The following is a 23,768-nucleotide window of genomic DNA, read 5'->3' on the forward strand; positions in this document are numbered from 1 at the left end:
GCAGCCTATTGGGCTGGGATAGATGTGAAGCTGGTAGAAGCTCCTTAATGTGAAGAAAAGGTGAGGGAGAGACCCCTAGGCTTCCAAATTCCCATAATAGACTTTTACAATTCTATCTACAGAAAAGTCCTCTCAGGCCTCCAAAATAATGGGGAACTGCCTAGAAATTACACAAAGACATTTTTGCACTCATGTAAAGTCCCACAGGCTTTTGAGCCCTGAGCAGCAATAGCCTTGTGCAAGTTTGAGAGCCCAACCCCCAAAGGCCTTTCTGTTACCCTGAGTCTGCCATCAGTATCACTGCCCAGGCCACCAGGCCAGAGAGAAAGCAGCGCAGTTAAGCACCTTCACAAGGCCCCAAGGACAGATAACACCACCACTGCTGTGGCACAGAGGGGTGCACAAACTAAGCACTCTATAAATGCTTGACTTTGCTGATCCCACTTAGAGAGGACTGCCCCGCTACACAGATACCATGTCAGATCCATAGCGCAGCCACCTTGCTCCCATCTGAACATTTCCACTGAAGCCAGCACCGCTCTAAGAGCCCAGACCCTAAAAGTCTGTGTTCTTCCCTTAGGCTCTTGCTATCACTGCTGCCTCTGCCACCCTCAAGCCAGAAGGAAGCAGGCAGGCCAGGCACTTTCATGTGCCTTAAGGGCAGGTGCCACTACCAATGCTGCTAAATGGAGGTATGAGCAAAACATGTGTATCACAGCTGCCTTCCTCCATTGCTCAAGGCAGAGAATGGTCCGGCCTCCCTTGGTGGCAGAAAAGAAAGCACAGTAAGGCTGCCTGGCCATTCTGCTCGTGGCCTAGAGACCAGCCCACTCCTTCCTAGCATATGCAGCACCTGAACCCTAGGGACATGACAAATCCACCAGTCCAGTCCAACCAGGACTCATGCATACCATCCAAGGGGCCATCTAGGGGCCTGGAAGTTGGGGGACTGCATAGCCTAGTCCACCACAACTGACACCTAATCAGTCCCCTCAGGGTCTAAGACAGGCCAGCCCAACCAGCTGACATCAAATCTGGCACGTACTTGCACATGCCAAAAAAATGGAGCCACTCCCCATCTATACACAAAGTAGGAGTGTTCCTGCATTGGACGGCAGGCAAACCACAACGCTGTCTGTTTGTAGCTAAGAGGTTCTGCTCCAAAGCCACTTCCACAGAAACACAGGACAGGAATTCCACTTCCATAGGACAGGAATTCCACTTCTATAGGACAGGAATTTTCTGCAGCCCTCAGCCACACTGTGACCTGAAGGTACACAATAGTGTCTGACTAAACTGAGAGTCATGAGCCCTGGAACAGGGGTATAATAAAGAAATAAATTGCATTCCCAACTGCCTAGGATGTGAAGCTGGTGCAGCCAACTCTCCTTCAGAGAACTCAACACATTTCACCAGAGCTCCTCTGCCACTCCTGTCATGCCATGATGTCAGGGTATTCATGAGTGAGCTTGGCTGTCCAGTTCCACCCAGCTTTGTCCCCCCCACCTATGGAAGTTCAGCAGGGAATTCTTGGAAACCAGGGAATCCACAGACCAGAACATCACCTCAAACAACAAAGAGCACTTCACTAAACAAACATTAAGCCCCTACCTATCTCCTTCTGCCACAGCCACTCTTACGCATAGTTGCCACCTACTAGCCTGGGGGTTGAACTGTACAACACAATACCAAACTTGCTGATGGAAGTGCACAGTGTTGAGGAATGAAATAAGCTTCCTGAGACCTATATAATTCTGTTCCTGAGTTAGCCTGCAAAAATATCCAGGACATCAATACCAAAACTGGCACTTCAGAAAGCCACTGCACAAAGATTATCTATAACCAAGAAACTCATACAGTTCTTGACACCTGAAAGCACCTAGAATTGAAGCCAAACAGTCATACATAACGTATGTGACAATCATACCTTCAAGGGGAAAAAATGATGTCCCATCAAAACAAAACTAAATGCAAAGATAAGAAGTGACAGCTTCTTCAGATGAGAGGGAACCAGCATAAGAACTCAGGCAGTATGAAAACGAAAAAAACAACAAAGTGTTATACCACCTGCAAATGATCATATCAACTCTCTAGCAATGGATCCTATTCAAAATGAAAATTCAAAATAAAGAATTCAAAATATGGATAAGGAAGCTCAATAAAATCCAAGAGAAAGTTGGAAACCAATTCAAAGTAATCAGAAGAACGACTCAGAATATGAATCAGAAATTTACTAAGGAGGATGATTATATTTTAAAAAGAGCTTCTAGATCTAAAAATTCATTAAAAGAACCACAAAATAGAGTTCAAAGCCCTAATAATAGGCTAGAACAGACAAAAACAACTTCGGAGCTAGAAAACACAGCTATTTAACCCAGTCAGACAAAAAGTATCTGTAATAAATAAAAATTGGCAAAGACTTTGAGAAACATTGGCTTATTTAAGCATCCTAATCTACAAGCTAACATTATTCCAGAAAAAGAAGTAAAAAGTACAAAGAAACATTTAAAGGAATATTTCAGGAAATCTTCCCTGGTTTTGCTAAAGATTTAGATACCCATACAAGGTCAGGCAACTTCTGGGAGATACATTTTAATAAAAACTTCACTACAGCATATAGTCATCAGACTATCCACAGTCTAAACGAAAGAGAAAGCCCTAAAAGTGATATGAAAAAAGTGGCTAATCAGCTGTAAAAAAAAATACCATCAGACTGACAGTGGACTTCTCAGCAGAAACCTTACAAACAAGAAAACACTGGGGTCCTATTTTTAGTCACCTTAAAAAAAAAAAAAAAAGATCCAGCAAAGAATTTTGTATCCTACTAAATTAAGCTTCACTAATAAAAATGAAATAAAATCTTTCCTAGACAAGCAAAGGCCTAAGGGAATTCATAGACTAGCTATACAAGAAATTTTCAACGGAGCTCAAAACGTGGGAATGAATGGGCAATGCCATCATAAAAACACATCAATGCATAAAACTTGTGGACTAGTAATACGAATACACAATCAAGGTTGCAAACCATCTAGGTAACAATTAACATTATGACAGGAACAAAAACATCACCTATGAATATTAAATCTTGAATGTCAATGATCTAAATGTGTCACTTGAAAGATATAGATTGGCAGAACATTTTTTTAAAAAAAGATCCAACCATTGCTTCTTACAAGAAACCCACCTAACTAATAAAGACATTTAAAGACTCAACATCAAAAATTGAAAAAAAATATCTTATACAAATGGAAACCAAAAATGAGTAGGAATAGCTATACTTCACCAGATAAAATAGACTTAAAATCAACAATGGTTTTATAAAAGGGCATTATACAGATATAGGTGAAGGGGAGGAAGGCAGAAAATCACACTGCCACGTGTGTACCTATGCAACTATCTTGCATGTTCTTCACATGTACCCCAAACCTAAAAAGCAATAAAAAAAGAAAAAAAGGGCATTATATAATAATAAAGTGAGAAGTTCAGCAATAAAATATAATAATTCTAAATACATACGAAGCAAAAACCGGAGCACCCATATTCATAAAACAAATACTACCAGATCTAAAAAATAGACAGCAAAACAAAAATAGTGGGAAATTTCAATACCCCACTGACAGTATTAGACAGATCATTGAGGCAGAAAAATCAACAAAAAAATTTTGTGCTTAAATTGGTCTCTAGACTAGAACAAACAGAAATTTATAAAACATTCTACCCAACAACCACAGGATATATATTTTTCTGTTCTGGACATGAAACATCCCCCAAAATATACTATAGGCCAGGCCACAAAACTAGTGTCAATATAATTTTTAAATTGAAATTAAGTATTTTTTCACACTATAGTGGCATTAAAACTAAAATCAACTGCAACAGAAACTATGAAAACTATACAAATGTGTGGCAATTTAAAAACCTGCTCCTGAATGATTGTTGCATCAATAATGAAATTAATCTGAGAATTTAAATTGTTTTGAAACAAATGAAGACAAAAATACAACGTATTAAAAGATACAAAAGACAGCAAAAGCAGTGCTAAGAGGGAAGTTTATAATGTTAAATGTCTACCTCAAAAAGATGATAAGATCTCCAATTGACAACTTACTGTCCCACCTTAAGAAGTTAGAAGAACAAAGCCAAAGCTAGCAGAAAAAAAAAAATAACTAAGATCAGAGCAGAGTTAAATGAAACTGAAACAAATCAAGAATACAAAGAAACAAATAAATGAAAAATTCGTATTCTGAAAATATTTTTAAATGATAGACTGCCAGCTAGATTAACCAAGAATAAAAAAGAGAAGATTCAAGTAAGCAAGGTGACATTACAACTGATATTACAAAATGAAAAAAAAAAAATCACCAGAGACTATTATGAACCCCTCTACACTCTCCAACTAAAAACCTAAAGAAAATGGATAAATTCCTGAAAACATATAACCTCCTGAGATTGAACTAGGATGAAAGAGAAAACCAGAAAATACCAATAATGAGTAGTAAATTGAATAAGTAATTTAAGAATCTCCTGTGAAAATAAACCCTAATACCAGACAAATTCACAGCTGAATTATACCAGATAAATAATAAAGAACTTATATTAGTCCTACCGAAACTGTTTCAAAATGTTGAGAAAAAAATACTACTTAACTCATTCTAGGAAGCCAGTATCACTTTGATACCAAAGCCAGGCAAAAACACACAGCAAAAAGGAAAACTATTGATCAATATCTCTGATGAACAGAGTTGCAAAAATCTTCAACAAAATACTAGCAAACCAAATCCAACAGCACATCAAGAAGATAATACACCACAATTGAGTGAGTTTTATTCCAGAATTGCAAGGATGATTGAACATATGCAAATAAACAAATGTGATTCACCACATAAACCAAATTAAAAACATAAAAACTATACAATAATCTCAATAGATGAAGAAAAGGCATTAGAAAATATCCAGAACCCCTTCGTGATAACAATTCTCCACAAAACAAGCATACAAAAAAAAAATCTCAAAATTATAAAAGCTATATACAACAAATTCACAGCAAACATCATACTCAATGAGGTGAGGTGAAAGAAGTCCCCCTAACAACTAAAAAAGACAAGAATGCCAGTTTCCAGCACTCGTATTCAACATAGTACTGAAAGTCCCAGCTATAGTAATCAAAAAAAGAGGAAGAAATAAGAGGTAGGCAAACTGAAAGAAGGAAGTCAAATTATATCTTTTCACTGATAAGATATTCTTATATCTACAAAACCCTAAATACTCCAAAACACTCCTAGATTTGGTAGAAAAATTCAATGCAGTTTCAGGATTAAAAAAAATCAATGTATAAAAATCAAAACCATTTATATATACCAATAGTGATCAAGCTGAGAAGCATATCAAAAACTCAATCGGATTTCTAATGGCTAGAAAAACGTATATCTAAAAATACATTTAACCAAGGAGTTGAAAGATCTCTGCAAATAGAACTACAAAACACCGATAAAAAAAATCATAGATGACACCAAAAACTGGAAAACATCCATGCTCATAGATTGGAATAATCCATGTCATTAAAATCACCATACTGCCCAAATGAATGTACATATTCAATGCAATTCTTATCAAATTACCAATGCAAACATCATTCTCCACAGAAGAAGAGTAATTGTAAAATTCGTATAAACCAAAAAAGAGTCCCAATTGCCAAATTCTAAACAAAAAGAATAAAGCTAGAGACATCACATTACCTGACTTACGTTTGTCACAGCACTAGCCACAATAGCACAGACATGGAATAAACCTAAGTGTTCAACAATGAATCATATAAAAAGTTGATATTAAAAACATAATATACATATAGGTGTGTGTGTGTATGTGTATGTGTGTGTGTATATATATTATTATTGTAGTAGTATATTATACTAATATTCCATGGCACAAACATATATATACACACACATGTATACATATATAGAATGAGATATGTATATATACACATATGTCTGTATATGTGTAGTATTCCATGGTACTTGTGTGTATGTGTATATATGTATGTGTGTGTGTTTGCATGTATATATGTGCCATGGAATACTACTAAGCCATAAAAAGAATAAAGCTGTGTATTTTGCAGCAAAATGGATGGAACTGGAGGCCATTATTCTAAGATGTGAAATGACTCAGAAATAGAGTAAAATAGAAAGTCAAAAACCACATGCTCTCACTAACTATATGTTTAGCAGTAGCTAAACAGTGAGTACACATAGACATACAGTGTTGAATAACAGACATTGGAGGCTCCAAAATATGGGATGGAGTTAAAAAGTAGGGGCTAAAAAATAAAACAGTACCTACTGAGTACAATGGACACTATTTGGGTGATGGATACAAACTCCCCAATTTCTACACTACCCAATATATTCATGTAACAAAATAGCATTTGTATCGCCTAACTGTATTTTAAAAAATTAAAAATAAATAAAATTGTAAAAGCAACTGACTGACACCATAAGGCTGCAGAAAACACAATCTGCAGGAAGGCCTAAATTTCTAACCAGATTTTCCCAAAAGCCCAGGTGCTCAATCTGGAACCTTCTTCTTACAGAGACATAACTAAAATGTCAGAATTAAGTCCTAGTTTCTGCTTAAGTCTTCTCCAGACTGGGAAACAATGGCAGAACAACAATACAGTTCTGGGGCAATGTCTAACTTCTGGTGCTCACTGTAAGTGTTCCTCAGTCCAGTAAACAACAGGGAAAAATTTTAATTCCAGAGAAGCATTTAAGTTCCATTGCTTACTGTAAATCTTCTCAAGACCAAGCAACAATGGAAGATCAATTAGTTCGTTCCAGTGAACTGTTTTAGTTCTACTTCTCAACATAAATTCCCCCTAGAATGGAAAGAAACAGCAGGCCAGTGTTTAGAAGAAGAAAAATAGGAAAAGATCTGCAAAGCATATGTGAAAAAATTATAATAATGGATTAAAAAAAAGTTCCAAAATCTAGAGAACGAAGACACCATCCAGGTACAGAAAGTTCAGAGGCTACTAATCAAACGCAACCCAAAGGACAAATCTTGAAAGCATATCATAACCAGTGAAATGAAAAGAAAGGATACTCAAAGCAACAACAAAAAAGACACATCACATTGAACAGTATCCTGAATATAGACTGCAGATTTCTCAGCAGAAATCCTGCAGTCCAGAAAATAATGGGATGTGATATTGAAATAGAAGGAAAAGACTGCCATCCAAGAATACTGTACCCAGCAAAGGTATTATTTAAACACATTCACAGACTCCCAAACAAAAAAAAAAGCTGAGAGAATTAAGCAAAAAATGACCTGTCTTACAAGAAATACTAAAATCTATTTAAACTAAAATAAATGAGCATTAGTGTATAATAAAAAAAATTTGAAAGTGTTAAACTCACTGCTAAAAGAAAAAAAAACAGACTAACTCAAAATATTCTAAACCTGTAATGTGGATAAGAAAGCCATTTACATCATAAGCATGAAGGCTAAAAGACAAATCTGCTAAAATCAATAATTACTACAATAACTTGTTAAGAAACAGATAATATAAAATATGTAAACTGAAACACCAATAAACTAAACTATTAGGGGTGTTAAAGGGTAGACTTTGGTTTTATTATACTTTTCTTTGCAATAAAAGTTAAGTCATAATCAGTTTTAAATAGCCTGACTTTTTGGAAGCCTCATGGTAACCATAATGCAAAAACTTATAAAAGACTAAAAATAAATAGCACAAAAAAACATACGGCTAGAGAAATTATCTTAACAACAAAGCAAAAGAGTAAAAAAAGAAAATAGAAAGTATCTACAAAACAAACAGAAAACAAGTAATAAAATGTCAACCGAAAATAATCTTGAAAATAAATAGGCAAAAATCTTCAACTGAAAGAGTGGAAAAGCCATATGTAGAAAACTGAAACTGGATGCCCATCTCTAACTCTACACAAAAATCAACTCAAAATAGATAAAAGACTTAAATATAAGACCTGAAGTCATAAAAATTCTAGAAGATAACATTGGAAAAACTCTTCTGGACATTGACTTAGGCAAGAATTCATGACTAAGACCCCAAAAATAAATGCAATGAAACCAAAAATAAATAAATGGGACCAAATTAAACTAAAAAGCTTCTGTACAGCGAAAGAAATAATCAGCAAACAGCCCACAGAGTAAAAAAAAAACTCTCCACAAACTATGCATCCAACAAATAACTAGTATCCAGAATCTGCAAGGAACTCAAACAAATCAACAAAAAGAAAACAAACAATCTCATCAAAAAGTGAGCAAAGGACATGAATAGATAATTCTCAAAACAAATATACAAACAACAAACAAACATATAAAAAAAAACTCAACATCACTAAGTATCAGGGAAACACAAATTAAAACCACAATGAAATTACACCTGCATGCTTACTCCTGCAAGCATGGCCATAATTTAAAAAATTTTTTAAATGGATGTTGGCATAGATGTGGTAAAGAGGGAACACTTTTATACTGCTGATAGGAATGTAAATTAGGACAACCACTATGGAAAACAGTATAGATGTTCCTTAAAAACTACAAATAAAACTACCATTTAATCCAGCAATCCCACTACTATCTACCCAAAAATAGTAATAAGTCATTATATGAAAAAGACACATGCACACATGTTTATAGTGGCACAATTCACAATTACAAAAATATGGAACCTAAGTGTCCATCAACCAACAAGTAGATACAGAAAAAGTGGTATATATATACCATAGAATATTATTCAGCTATAAATAAGAATGACATAATGTCTTTTGCAGAAATTTAGATGGAGCTGAAGGCCATTATTCTAATTGAAGTAACTCAGGAATAAAAAAATCAAATGTCTTATGTTTTAAGTGAGAGCTCAGCTACGAGGATGCAAAGGCATAACAGTGAGATAACAGACTTTGGAGACTCAAAGTAGGAAAAGATAAAAGACTATATATTGGGTATAGTATATAATGCTCAGGTAAGATGTGTACTAAAATATCAGAATCACCACTAAAGAAGCTATCTATGTAACCAGAAACAAACTGTACCCCCAAAGCTATTGAAATTTTTTTAAAAAATAAAAATAAAGAGTGGCTGAATGGATTTTTAAAAGACCCCAAAACTATATGCTGTCTACAAGAAATTCAATTTACCTGTACAGACATGTACAGACTGAAAGTGAAGGGATGAATAAGATATTACATATAAATAGAAGCCAACAGAGAGCAAGAGTAGCTATATTTATATCAGATAAAATAAGCTTTAGTCAAGAATGGCAAAAAAAAAAATACAGAAGGACATTATATGATGATAAAGGGGTTAATACAACAGGATATTACAATGGTAAATATATATATGTGCTCAACACCAGAGCAACCAAATATATAATGCAAATATTAACAGACCTAAAGAGAGAAATTGACTGTGACACAATAGCAGTAGAAAATTTCAGCCCTCCACTTTCAGCAATAGACAGATCATCTGAAGAGAAAATCAACTAAGAAACGTCAGAGTTAAACTGTGCTCTAGACCAAATGGACCAAACAGACATTTATAGGATATTCCATCCAATAGCTGCAGAATACACATTTTTCTCAACAGCACATGCAACATTCTGTGGGACAGACCATATGTTAAATCACAAAGCAAATCTTAATAAAATTTTAGAAGTCAAAATCATATTAATAACTTTTCTGACCATAATGGGATAAAACTAGAAATAAACTACAGAAGGAACATCAGAAACTGTACAAATTCATAATAATTAAGCAACATTATTCTTAAATAATAAATCGTTTAATAAAGAAATTTAAAAGATAATTGAAAATTTTCTTGAGACAAATTAAAATGGAAACACCACATACTAAAACCTATGAAATACAGCAAAGGAAGTTCTAAGAAAAAAGTTGTTTATAGCAATAAAAAGTCATGATCATAAAAATTGGAATGACTTCAAATAAACAACATAACAAGAAAATTAGAAGAAAAGAAATAAAAAGATTAGAGTGTAATGATATAAAATTGAGACTAAAAAAATACCAAATAACAAAATGAAAGTTGACTTTTTGAAAAAGTAAACAAAATTAAAAACCTTTAGCTAAAATAAGAACAAAACAGAGAAAATCTAAATAAAATCAAAGATTCAAAAGGATGTTATATCTTATATCATAGAAATACAAAGTCTCATTAGAAACTATTAGGAACTATACACTGACAAATTTAAAAACTTCAAAGAAATGGACAAATTATTAGACACATAAAACTTACCAAGGTGGAAATATGAAAAAAGAGAAACCCTGAACAAACCAATAATGAGTAACAAAATTTAAGCAGTAATTTAAAAATATATATATCTTGCAAGTTCTTCACATGTACCCCAAAACCTAAAATGCAATTAAATAAATAAATATATATATATATTTCACCAAAGAAGAACCCAGGACCTGATAGTATCATGGTTTAAGTCTACCAAACATTTAAAGAACTAATACCAGCTCTACTCAAATCAATTTCTGCAAGACAACATATTTTTAAAAAATCATTTATCATGATCAGGTGGGATTCATCCCAGGAATTCACAAATGGTTCAACATATGCAAATCAATAAACATGATATATCACAGTAACATAATCAAGAACAAAAACTATCTGGTTATTTTAATAAATACTGAAAAATCATCTAATTTGATATTTCACACAATCTGGTTTTCAATTTACAAAGTTACAGTAAATAAAAACACTGTAGTAGTAACATAAAAACAAACCTATAGATCAGTAGAATAAAATAGCCCACAAACAAACCCTAGCATGTATGACCAAAGAATTTTTAACAAGGGTGCCAGGAGCATTCAATGGAGAAAAGAGTCTTCTCAACAAATGGTGCTGGGAAAATGGAGTATCCACATGCCAAATAGTGAGATTAGACCCTTTTATGATATACAAAAATTAATGTAAAAATGGATGAAAGACCTAAATGTTAAACCTAAAACTATAAAGCTCTTAAAAAAAAAAAAAAAAAAAAAAAAAAAAGGTTAAAAGATTTATTCCATTTGGTCAAGATTTCTGGCAACAAAAGAAAAAAATAGCCAACTTGAACTTCATTAAAATTTAAAATTTTTACATCAAAAGGCAATTACTATTGGTGAAAATGTAAAGTAGTAGAGCTGCTATGGGAAACAGAATGACAGTTCCTCAAAAAATTAAAAATACAATTATCATATGATCCAGCAATCCTTCTTAATATATCCCCCAAGGAACTAGAAGCAAGGTCTCAAAGAGATATTTGTATACCCATGTTCATAGCAATATTATTCATAATAGCTAAAACATGGAAAAAAACCCAAGTGTCCATCAATTAATGAAAAGATATAAAAATGTGGTATACACATACAATGAAATATTATTCAGTCTTAAAAAGGAAGGAAGCTCTCACATATGCTGCAGCATGCATAAATGTTAAGGACATTACGCTGAATAAAATAAGCCAATCACAAAAAAGAAAAATACTGTATGCTTTCCCTTATGTAAGTTACCTAGAGTAGTGAAAATTGCAGAAACAGGAAGCAGAATGGTGGTTTCCAAAAAATAGAGAAAGAGGGATAAGGAGAGTTATCATTTAATGGGTGTAGAGCTTCAGTTTTACAAGGCGAAAGAGTTACAGAAAAGGATGGTGATGATGGCTTCATAATAATATCAATTTACTTAATAACACCAAATGGAACACTAAAATAATTAAAACTATAATATCTAATTACCACATGACTCTTGGTTGTACTCCTGGACATTTATACCAGGGAAATAAAAACACAGGTTAACACAAAAATATGTACATGAATGATCATAGATGTTTAGTAAGAATACCTAAAAACCAGAAACAAGTGAAAATTTCCTTGAATATGGGAATGACTACACTGTGGTACATCTATACCATGAAATATTATCCAACTCAATATTTTAAAAAATGAACTACTGATATAGGCAAAAACATAAATGAATCTTCAGAGAGTTATACTAAGTGAAAATGGCCAATCGCCAAAGATTATAAACTCTATTCTTCCATTTCTATAAGTTTTTTATTGTATTTTAGGTTTTGGAATACATGTGAAGAACATGCAAGATAGTTGCATAGGTACACACGTGGCAGTGTGATTTGCTGACTTAGTCCCCTTCACCTTTATCTGGCATTTCACCCTATGCTATCTCTCCCCAACTCCCCACCCCGTTGTCCCTCCCCTATTCTCCCCAACAGACCTGAGTTTGTAGTGCTCCCCTCCCAGTGTCCACAAGTTCTCATTGTTCAACACCCGCCTATGAGTGAGAACATGTGTTATTTCATTTTCTATTCTTGCATCAGTTTGCTGAGAATGATGTTCTCCAGGTTCATCCATGTCCCTAAAAAAAACACAAACTCATCGTTTTTTATTGCTGCATAATATTCCATCGTGTATATGTGCCACATTTTCCCTGTTCAGCCTATCATTGATGGGCATTTGCATTGGTTCCAGGTCTTTGCTATTGTAAACAGGGCTGCAACGAACATTCGTGTAAATGTAACCTTATAGCAGAACGATTTATAGTCCTTCAGATATATACCCAATAATGGGATTGCTGGGTCAAATTGAATTTCTATTTCTAGGTCTTTGAGAAATTGCCATACTGTCTTCCACAATGGTTGAACTAATTTACACTCCCACCAGCAGTGTAAAAGTGTTCCTATTTCTCCACATCCTCTCTAGCATCTGTTGTCTCCAGATTTTTTAATGATCGCCATTCTAATTGGCGTGAGATGGTATCTCAATGTAGTTTTGATTTGCATTTCTCTAATGACCAGTGATGATGAGCATTTTTTCATATGTTTGTTAGCCTCATGTATATCTTCTTTTGTAAAGTGTCTGACCATATCCTTTGCCCACTTATGAATGGGTTTGTTTGATTTTTCCTGTAAATCTGTTTTAGTTCCTTGTAAATTCTGAATATCAGCCCTTTGTCAGATGGGTAAACTGCAAAAACTTTTTCCCATTCTTTGGTTGCCAATTCACTCTAGTGACTGTTTCTTTGGCCGTGCAGAAGCTGTGGAGTTTCATTAGGTCCCATTTGTCTATTTTGGCTTTTGTTGCCAATGCTTTTGGTGTTTTGGTCATGAAGTCCTTGCCTACTCCTATGTCCTGAATGGTTTTGCCTAGATTTTCATCTAGGGTTTTTATGGTGCCAGGTCTTATGTTTAAGTCTTTAATTCATCTGGAGATAAATTTAGTGTAAGGTGTCAAGAAAAGGTCCAGTTTCTGCTTTCTGCACATAGCTAGCCATTTCTCCCAACACCATTTATTAAACAGGGAATCCTTTCCCCATTGCTTGTTTTTGTCGGGTTTATCAAAGATTGTATGGTTGTAGATATGTTGTGTTGCCTCCGATGCCTCTGTTCTGTTCCATTGGTCTATATCTCTGTTTTGGTACGAGTATCATACTGTTTTGATTACTGTAGCCATGTAGTATAGTTTGAAGTCTGGTAGTGTGATGCCTTCTGCTGTGTTCTTTTTGCTTAGAATTGACTTGGCTATGCGGGCTCTCTTTTGGTTCCATATGAAGTTCAAGGTGGTTTTTTCCAGTTCTGTGAAGAAAGTCAATAATAGCTAGATGAAGATAGTGTTGAGTCTGTAAATTCCTTTGGGCAGTATGGCCATTTTTACGATATTGATTCTTCCTAACCATGAACATGGAATGTTTCTCCATTGGTTTGTGTTCTCTCTTATTTTGTTAAGCAGTGGTTTGTAGTTCTCCTTGAAGAGGTGCTTTACATTCCTAATTAGTTGTATTCCTAGGTATTTTATTCTCTTTGTAGCACTTGTGAATGGCAGGTTTTTCTTGATTTTGGCTCTAAGTCTGTTGTTAATGTATAAAAATGCTTGTAATTTTTACACATTGATTTTATATGCTGAGACTTTGCTGAAGTTGCTTATCACTTTCAGGAGTTTTTGGGCTGAGACGATGGGGCCGTTTAGATATACTATCATGCTGTCTGTAAATAGAGACAGTTTGGCTTCCTCCTTTCCTATTTGAATACCCTTTATTTCTTTTTCTTGCCTGATTGCTCTGGCTAGAACTTCCAGTATTATATTGAATAGAAGCAGTGAGAGACGGCATCCTTGTCTAGTGCCAGATTTCAAAGGAAATGCTTCCAGTTTTTGCCCATTCAGTATTATATTGGCTGTTGGTTTGTCGTAAATACCTTTTATTATTTTGAGATATGTTCCATCATTACCGAGTTTATTGAGGCTTTTTAGCATAAAGGACTGTTGAATGTTGTCAAAGGCCTTCTCTGGATCAACTAAGATAATATGTGATTTTTCTTTTTGGTTCTGTTGTTGTGGTGAATTGCGTTTATAGACTTGCGTATGTTAAACCAGCTTTACATCCCCAGGATGAATACTACTTGATCAAGGTGGATACCCTTTTTGATGTGTGGTTGCAATCGGCTTGCCAGTATTTTATTGAAGATTTTTGCATCTATGTTCATCATGGATATTGGCCTGAAGTTTTCTTTTCTTGTTGAGTCTCTGCCAGGTTTTGGTATCAGGATGATGGTGGTCTCATAAAATGATTTGGGAAGAATTCCCTCTTTGATTATTTGCAATAGTTTCAGAAGGAATGGTAACAGTTCCTCTTTGTGTGTCTGGTAGAGTTCAGTTGTGAAACCATCTGGACTTGGCTTTTTTTGTGTGGTAGGCTCTTAATTGCTGCCTCAACTTCAGACCTTGTTATTGGTCTATTCATAGTTTCAGCTTCCTCCTGGTTTAGGCTTGGGAGGACACAGGTGTCCAGAAATTTATCCATTTCTTCCAGGTTTACTAGTTTATGTACATAGAGTTGTTTGTAATATTCTCTGATGACGGTTTGAATTTCTGTGAAATCTGTGGTGATTTCTCCTTTATCATTTTTTATTGCATCTGTTTGGTTATATTATCTTCTTTTTTTTAAATTTTTTATTGCATTTTAGGTTTTGGGGTACACGTACAGAGCATGCAATACAGTTGCATAGGTACACACATGGCAGTGTGTTTTGTTTGCTTTCTCCCCTTCACCCACATTTGGCATTTCTCCCCAGGCTATCTCTCCCCACTTCCCCCTCCAACTGGCCCTCCCCTTTTTCCCCCAATAGACCCCAGTGTTTAGTACTCCCCTCTCTGTGTCCATGTGTTCTCATTTTTCATCACCCGCCTATGAGTGAGAATATGCGGTGTTTCATTTTCTGTTCTAGTGTCAGTTTGCTGAGGATGATGTTCTCCAGATTCATCCATGTCCCTACAAACGACACAAACTCATCATTTCTGATTACTGCATAATATTCCATGGTATATATGTGCCACACTTTCCCAATCCAGTCTATCATCGATGGGCATTTAGGTTGGTTCCAGGTCTTTGCTATTGTAAGCAGTGCTGCAATGAACATTCATGTGCATGTGTCCTTATAGTAGAATGATTTATAGTCCTTTGGGTATATACCCAGTAATGGGATTGCTGGCTCAAATGGAATTTCTATTTCTAAGGCCTTGAGGAATCGCCACACTGTCTTCCACAATGGTTGGACTAATTTACACTCCCACCAACAGTGTAAAAGTGTTCCTTTTTCTCCACATCCTCTCCAGCATCTGTTGTCTCCAGATTTTTTAATGATCGCCATTCTAACTGGCGTGAGATGGTATCTCAATGTGGTTTTGATTTGCATTTCTCTGATGACCAGTAATGATGAGCATTTTTTCATATGATTGTTGGCCTCATATATGTCTTCTTTCGTAAAGTGTCGGTTCATATCCTTTGCCCACTTTTGAATGGGCTTGTTTTTTTCCTGTAAATCTGTTTGAGTTCTTTGTAAATTCTGGATATCAGCCCTTTGTCAGATGGGTAAACTGCAAAAATTTTTTCCCATTCTGTTGGTTGCCGATTCACTCTAGTGACTGTTTCTTTTGCCGTGCAGAAGCTGTGGAGTTTCATTAGGTCCCATTTGTCTATTTTGGCTTTTGCTGCCAATGCTTTTGGTGTTTTGTTCATGAAGTCCTTGCCTACTCCTATGTCCTGGATAGTTTTGCCTAGATTTCCTTTATTATCTTCTTTTTTATTCATCTGGCTAATGGTCTATTCTGCTGATCTTTTCAAAAAACCAGCTCTTGGATTTATTGATTTTTGAAGCATTTTTCATGTCTCTATCTCCTTCAGTTGTGCTCTGATTTTAGTTATTTCTTGTCTTCTGCTAGGTTTTGAGGGTTTTTTATTTTGCTCCTCTGGCTCCTTCAATTTTGATGATAGAATGTCAATTTTGGATCTCTCCACTCTTCTCATGTGGGCACTTATTGCTATATATTTTCCTCTAGAGACTGCTTTAAATGTGTCCCAGAGATTCTGATATGTTGTGTCTTTGTTCTTGTTGGTTTCAAAGAACATCTTTATTTCTGCCTTCATTTCATTGTTTATCCAGTCAACATTCAAAAGCCAGTTGTCCAGTTTCCATGAAGCTGTGCGGTTCTGAGTTAGTTTCTAAATTCTCAGTTCTAACTTAATTGCACTGTGGTCTCAGAGACTGTTTGTTATGATTTCAGTTGTTTTGCATTTGCTGAGGAGTGATTTACTTTCAATTCTGTGGTCAATTTTAGAGTAAGTGTGATGTGGAGCTGAGAAGAATGTATATTCAGTGGATTTGGGGTGGAGAGTTCTGTAAATGTCTATCAGGTTTGCTTGTTCTAGGTTTGAGTTCAAGTCCTGGATATCCTTGTTAATTTTCTGTCTGGTTGACCTGTCTAATATTGACAGTGGAGTGTTAAAGTCTCCCATTATTATTGCGTGGGAGTCTAAGTCTCTTTGTAAGTCATTAAGGACTTGCCTTATGTATCTGGGTGCTCCTGTATTGGGTCCATATATATTTAAGATCATTAGCTCTTCTTGTTGTATTGATCCTTTTACCATTATGTAATGTCCTTCTTTGTCTCTTTTGATCTTTGTTGCTCAAAAGTCTATTTTTTTCAGAGATGAGAATTGCAACTGCTTTTTTTTCTCTCTCCATTTGCTTGGTAAATCTTCCTCCATCCCTTTATTTTGAGCCTTTGTGTATCCTTGCATGTGAGATGGGTTTCCTGGATACAGCACACCGATGGGTTCTGGCTTTTTATCCAATTTGCCAGTCTGTGTCTTCTGATTGGTGCATTTAGTCCATTTACATTTAGGGTTAATATTGTTATGTGTGAATTTGATACTGCCATTTTGATGGTAGCTGGCTGTTTTGCCCATTAGTTGATGCAGATTCTTCATTGTGTTGATGCTCTTCACCATTTGGTATGTTCTTGGAGTGGCTGTTCCACTCCAAGAGTACTGGTTGTTCCTTTCTATGTGTAGTGCCTTTTTCAGGAGCTCTTGTAAAGCAGGCCTGGTAGTGACAAAATCCCTGAGTACTTGGTTGTTCGCAATGAATTTTATTTTTCCTTCACTTAATGAAGCTTAGTTTGGCTGGATATGAAATTTTGGGTTGAAAGTTTTTTTCTTTAATGGTGTTGAATATTGGCCCCCCCCCTCTTCTGACTTGTAGGGTTTCTGCTGAGAGATCTGTTGTGAGTCTGATAGGCTTCCCTTTGTGGGTGACCCGACCTTTCTCAGCATTTTCTCTTTCATTTCAACCCTGGTGAATCTGACGATTATGTGCCTTGGGGTTGCTATTCTTGGGGAATATCTTTGTGGTGTTCTCTGTATTTCCTAGACTTGAATATTGGGCTGCCTTGCTAGGTTGGGGAAATTTTCCTGGATAATATCCTCAAGAGTATTTTCCAGCTTGGAATTATTCTGTTTTTCACATTCAGGTACACCTATCAAATGTAGATTAAATCTCTCAACCCCACATTTCTTGGAGACTTTGTTCATTCCTTTTTGTGCTTTTTTTCTAATCTTGACTCCTCATTTTATTTCATTGAGTTGATCTTCAACTTCCGATATCCTTTCTTCTGCTTGGTCAATTCGGCTATTGAAACTTGTGCGTGCTTCATGAAGTTCTCGAGTTGTGGTTTTCAGCTCCTTCAATTCACTCATATTCCTCTCTAAGTTGTCCATTCTTGTTATCATTTCCTCAACTCTTTTTTCAAGGTTCTTAGTTTCTTTGCATTGAGTTAGAACATGTTCTTTTAGCTCACAGAAGTTTCTCATTACCCACCTTCTGAAGTCTGATTCTGTCATTTCATCACACTCATTCTCCGTCCAGGTTTGTTCCCTTGCTGGTGAGGAGTTGTGGTCCCTTGTAGGAGGCGAGGTGTTCTGGTTTCGGGTGTTTTCCTTTTTTTTGCACTGGTTTCTTGCCATCTTTGTGGATTTATCCTCCTGTCATCTGAGTAGTTGCTGATTTTCCGATTGGGTCTCCGAGTGGATGTCCAGATTGTTGATGATGAAGTATTTCTGTTTCTTAGTTTTCCTTCTAATAGTCTGGCCCCTCTGCTGTAGGACTACTTAGGGCCACTCCAGGCCCTGCTTACCTGGGGTACCCCTGTAGCAGCTGTGGAACCGTGAGGGTTGCTACCAGTTTCTTCTGCTGCTATCTTTGTCCCAGAATGATGCCTGCCAAATGTCAGTCTGATCAGTCTTTTGTGAGGTGATTCTTTGGATATATGGGGGTCAGGGAGCTGCTTGAGAAGACTGTCCTTTATACTTGAGGAGACAGTCTGTTCTTTATAGGAGCTCAAGTGCTGAGCTGTGAGCTCCATTGTTCATACAGAGCTGCTAGGCAGGTACGTTTACGTCTGCTGCAGAAGAACTCATAACTGCCCTTTTCTTCCCCAGGTGCTCTGTCCCACGGATTTAGGGCTTTATTTATGAGTATCCATTATGCTGCTGCCATTTTTTTTGTTGTTGTTCTTGTTTTCTTTTGTTTTTTTCAGGGCTGCCCTGCCCAGTAGGGAGGCAGCCTAGTCACTGCCTGCCTGCAGCAGCTTTGCTGAGCTGCTTTGGGCTCCACCCTGCTGCCATGTGAACTTCCCTGTAGTCCTGTTTATATGGGTGTGGTTAGAACTGCCTCAGCAATGGTGGCCCACCTCTGTAATGGTGGACTCTCTCTGTTACAGCAGGTTGCCTCAGCAATGGCAGACTACCTCTGTAGGGGTGGAGTGCCTTGGTAATGGCAGACACCCCCTCCCCCACCTAGCTGCACTGTCCTGGGTTCAGTTGTGCTTGTCATGAAAGTCTCAACCCCGATCATTTCCAATGGTTTTTTTTTGTTTTTGTGGGGGTAAAACCCGCCGAGCCTGATCACCTGACTGCCTGCCTCAGAGCCTTTTTTTTAAGTTGAATGGTTGACTCTCTCCCAGGTGTTCTAGTCACCTGCTGAAAGGGTGTCAAGATCTGTGTGATTTCCCATGCGGCAACCCACAGCGCCGGCTGAAACAACGGTGCTGCCTCGGAATTTCCTGGCCTGGCTCCCTGTTTCAGACCCATTTAATCAGATGAATAGGCAAATCTGCCTTCCTGGAGCTCTAATTGCCAGCTTAAAAGGGCAACCAGACCAGTGTATTTTGTACAGAGACCCGCTGCACCTGGGAGCTGGCAAAACAGCCATGCCAGCCAAAACAGCCACGCCAGCCAAAACAGCAGCACTGGTGCCCCATTGGGGCTCCTCTACCTGGGAATCCCCTGGTCTGTGGGCAATAAAGATCCACCTAGATATGTGGCATCCACTCACCCTCTGCACTTTCACTGGGAGCTGCAATCCTGACTTGTTCCTAAAGGGCCATCTTGGATCATCCTCCCATTTTTATAACATTTTCTAAGTGGCAAAATTATTGAAATGAAAAACAAATTAGTGATTCTTAGGGGTCAAGGATGGTGTTGGAGAAACAAGTTGTGACTTTAAAAGAGCAATCTGAAGAAATCTGGTGGTGACAGGAATGTTTTATATCTTTATAGTATAATGTCAATATCCTAGTTGTAATATTACACTATAGTTTTATAAGATATTACAATTGGAGCAAAGCAGGTAAAAGAATATGGATAGCTCTGTATTATCTGTTATAACTACATGTGCATCTACAATTATCTCAAAATAAAAAGTTTAATTTTAAAAAATTCAGATGACACTAATGTAAAATTTGGGAGGAAATTTATAGTACTATGGGCATGTATTAGAAAAGAAGAAAGTTCTCAAATTAATTACCTGTTTCAACTTTAAAAACTAAATAAAGATCAAATTAAACCTAAGATAAGCAAAAGCAAAGACATTTAAATGATCGAAGCAGAATTCAATGAAATCGAATACAGAAACACAATAAAAAAGAGGAATGCAACCAAAAGTTGATTCTTTGAGAATCAGTACAATTAATAAACTTCTAGACAAACAGATAAGAAAAAAAGACAAGATACAAATTACCAATAACAGGAGTTAAAGAAGAGACATCAATACTGATCTCAAAGACCTTAAAAATATGCCAATAAATTTGAAAATGTAGATTTTTCACAATTAGTTACTCATTTCTTAAAAAAAAAATAAACTTTACTTGGTCATAAATATTTCTCTTCCTGAATATTTAAAGAAATGTAATTGGCATTAATGTAGCAAATAATGAACCAAAAATTAAGGATACATTCGTATAGCACCTGTTCTCGTCCCAATAGCCAAGATTTTCTGAACTGGATCAAAGGCTAATGCTGTGGGCTGATGAGGAAAACCATGCCGAACTGTCTGAAAGAGAGCAAATAATACAAATAAGTCTTAAGGGAAATAAAAAAAGTTAAAATCACAAGATACCATTATACAGCCACCAGAATGTCTAAAATTAGTTTAAATAAAAAAAGGTACTACCAAACATTAACACAGATATGGAGTAACATTAACTCATACAATGTTGATGAGAATGTAAAATGATACAAACACTTTCTCAAAATGTCTTGCAGTTTCTTTTAAAATAAACATATGTCCAAGCACAGTGGCTCATGCCTGTAATCCCAGCAGTTTGGGAGGCCAAGGCGGGCAGATCACCTGAGGTCAGGAGTTTGAGACCAGCCTGACCAACATGGAGAAACCCATCTCAACTAAAAGTACAAAATTAGCCAGGCGTGGTGGCATGCACCTGTAATCACAGCTACTCAGGAGGCTGAGGCAGGAGAATTACTGGAACCCAGGAGGTGGAAGTTGCAGTGAGCCGAGATTGCACCATTGCACTCCAGCCTGGGCAACAATAGCAACACTCCATCTCAAAAAAAAAACAAAAAACAAAAATAGGGGAAAAAAAACTAACCATACATCTGTCTTATAGAAATTTCACTACTATGTATATACTCAGAAAAATTAAAAGCATATGTTCATAAAATGACTTATATAAGTAAGGCCCCAGCAGCTGTATTCAAAACAGTAAAAATCTGGAAACAGCCAGGTATCTACCAACAAGAGAATCAAAAAACAACTGTGATGTTACATAATCATACAATGGAATATTACTCAACCATTAAAATATACAAACTACTGATAGATGCAACAACACAGATGATTCTCAAAAGTACTATGCTAAGAAGCCATACAAAAAATGTTTATAAAATCAGAACAGTAGTTGTCTTGAGGAGTTATTTATTGGAAAGAATTATGAAGAAACTTGTTTTAGTAAAGATGTAATATTCTGTATTTTCACAGCAGTTTGGATTACACCAGCATATACATTATTTAAAACTCATAAAATGGTACAATAAATTTGTGATTCTCTACATGTAAATTATACTTCAAAAATGTTAAGAAATTACTATAAACAATATTAAAATCTATTTAATGTTATGTGTACTGCAGTGTTAAAGGGAAAAGTATACTGACATCTGCAACTTGAAAATGCATCCACAAAATAATATAGATAGATGAGTGGAAAGATGGATGGATAGATACATGGTAAGTGAATATAGCAAAATGATAACTGCCAAATATTAGTGGTAAGAATATACATATAAGTCAGTGTTCACAATATAATTCTTTAAACTTTCTTTCTGTTCCTGCCTTATACATCTAATAAATGTCATATATAAAAAGACCTACTGCTAATATCATACCAATTAGTGAAAGAATCAGTGTTTTCCTTCTAAGGTTAAAAACTAAACAAGTATGTCCACTTTAGCCATGTCTATTCCATATTGCACTGAAGGTTCTAACCCATCCAGAGCAATTACAGAAAAAGAAAGAAAAGAAAGAAAGAAAGAAGTCACATGCAGATTGCAAAGGAAGAACTAAAACTATCTGCAAGGAACACAATTTTGTATAAATACAATCCTAAGAAATATGCTAAAAAATTATTAGAACTAATAAAGGAGCTCTGCAAGCTACAAGTTACAAAATTAATATAAAAAAGTCAACTGTGGGCTAGGCATTGACTAGTGTGTGTAATATCAGCACTTCGGGACCCCAAAGCAGAAGTATTGCTTGAGTCCAGGAGTTCGAAACCAGCCTGGGCAATATTACAAGACCTCATCTCTACAGAAAGATTGAAAAATTCACCAGGCATGATGAGGCACACCTGTGGTCCCAGCTACTCAGGAGGCTAAGGCAGAGCCTAGGAGGTTGAAGCCACCGTGAGCAATGATCATGCTGCTGCACCCCACCCTGGACAACAGAACAATACCCCATCTCAAAATAGAAAGAAAGAAAGAAAGAAAGAAAGAAAGAAAGAAAGAAAGAAAGAAAGAAAGAAAGTCAGTCAATTGTGAGATCTTTCAAAATAAATGGAGCTACTGGCAACCAATTACTGTATAGATTTCCACTGCTGCTGATTTATAATGAGTACTTTTCCCCACTCTAAGTTTTTATTTCAAACCATATTTGTTCAACTGCTCTTTAAGTAAATCTATTTCAAGCATGTCTGTTAAACCCATTTCTTGTTAGAACCATGCCTGGTAACTGCTTTGAAACTACATGGAAAATGGGCTGGGTGCAGTGGCTTACACCTGTAATCCCAGCTCTTTGGGAGGTCAAGGTGGAGAATCACTTTACCCCAGGAGTTCGATATCAGCCTGGGCATTATAGTGAGACCTTGTCTCTATCAAATATATATAGCTGGGCATGGTGGTGCATGCCTGTAGTCCCAGCTACTTGGAAGACTGGGATGAGTGGATCACTTCAGCACGAGAGGTCGAGGCTGCAGTGAGCCATGATCAAACCACTGTACTCCAGCCTGGGTGACAGAGTAAAAAAGAAACTATATGAATAGAATTTTAAAAATTGTTCGCACCTTCATTCATTGACCAAGGATATTTTTTATTGATAAAGGCATAGGGTACTTTATATCATTGCATGATCAATGCAAAAGAGGAAACATGACATTAATTGCTGTCAAATCTATAGAAATGCTGAAGTTGAAGTCACTGCTTCAAGGTGTTTTTATGAAGATAAACTTCTTGATTTGTCACGTGACAAAATCAAAATTATAAATCCAGTGCTTCATGATTACACTATAATAAATGCTTTATAAGGATTTAGAATGAAAGTAATATTTTTAAAATATAAAAAGTCAATTGTATTTCTACATAATAACAATGAACTATCCAAAATAAAATAAAGAACCCTATTTACAATAAATAGAATCCAAAGGAATAAAATACAAAGGAATAAAATGAACAAGAGTGTAAAACTTGTACTCTGAAAACTACAAAATGTTTTTTTAAAAAATTAAAGAAGAACAAAATAAAAGTCATCCCAGATATCTATAGATTAAAAGACAACATTGTTAACATGGCAATACTCTTGAAATTGATAT

At 36.0% G+C, this 23,768-nt stretch overlaps 1 protein-coding gene across 20 annotated transcripts in view; it reads right to left on the reverse strand.

Moving 5' to 3' along the window:
* Positions 1-23,768, reverse strand: part of STXBP5L (syntaxin binding protein 5L) — a 452,700-nt gene that overhangs the window by 384,361 nt on the left and 44,571 nt on the right. For 17 of the 20 annotated variants that reach the window (XM_078352051.1, XM_078352048.1, XM_035274086.3 and 14 more), the window contains exon 3: positions 20,625-20,722. In XM_078352051.1, coding sequence (XP_078208177.1) covers positions 20,625-20,722 — 98 coding nt within the window. The remainder of the gene's footprint in view (positions 1-20,624; positions 20,723-23,768) is intronic. The other 3 variants (XM_078352057.1, XM_078352055.1, XM_078352056.1) reach the window with 1 other exon arrangement.

Source organism: Callithrix jacchus, chromosome 15 (genome assembly GCF_049354715.1).
Source record: "Callithrix jacchus isolate 240 chromosome 15, calJac240_pri, whole genome shotgun sequence".
In the NCBI taxonomy this organism is placed as follows: Eukaryota; Metazoa; Chordata; class Mammalia; order Primates; family Cebidae; genus Callithrix; species Callithrix jacchus.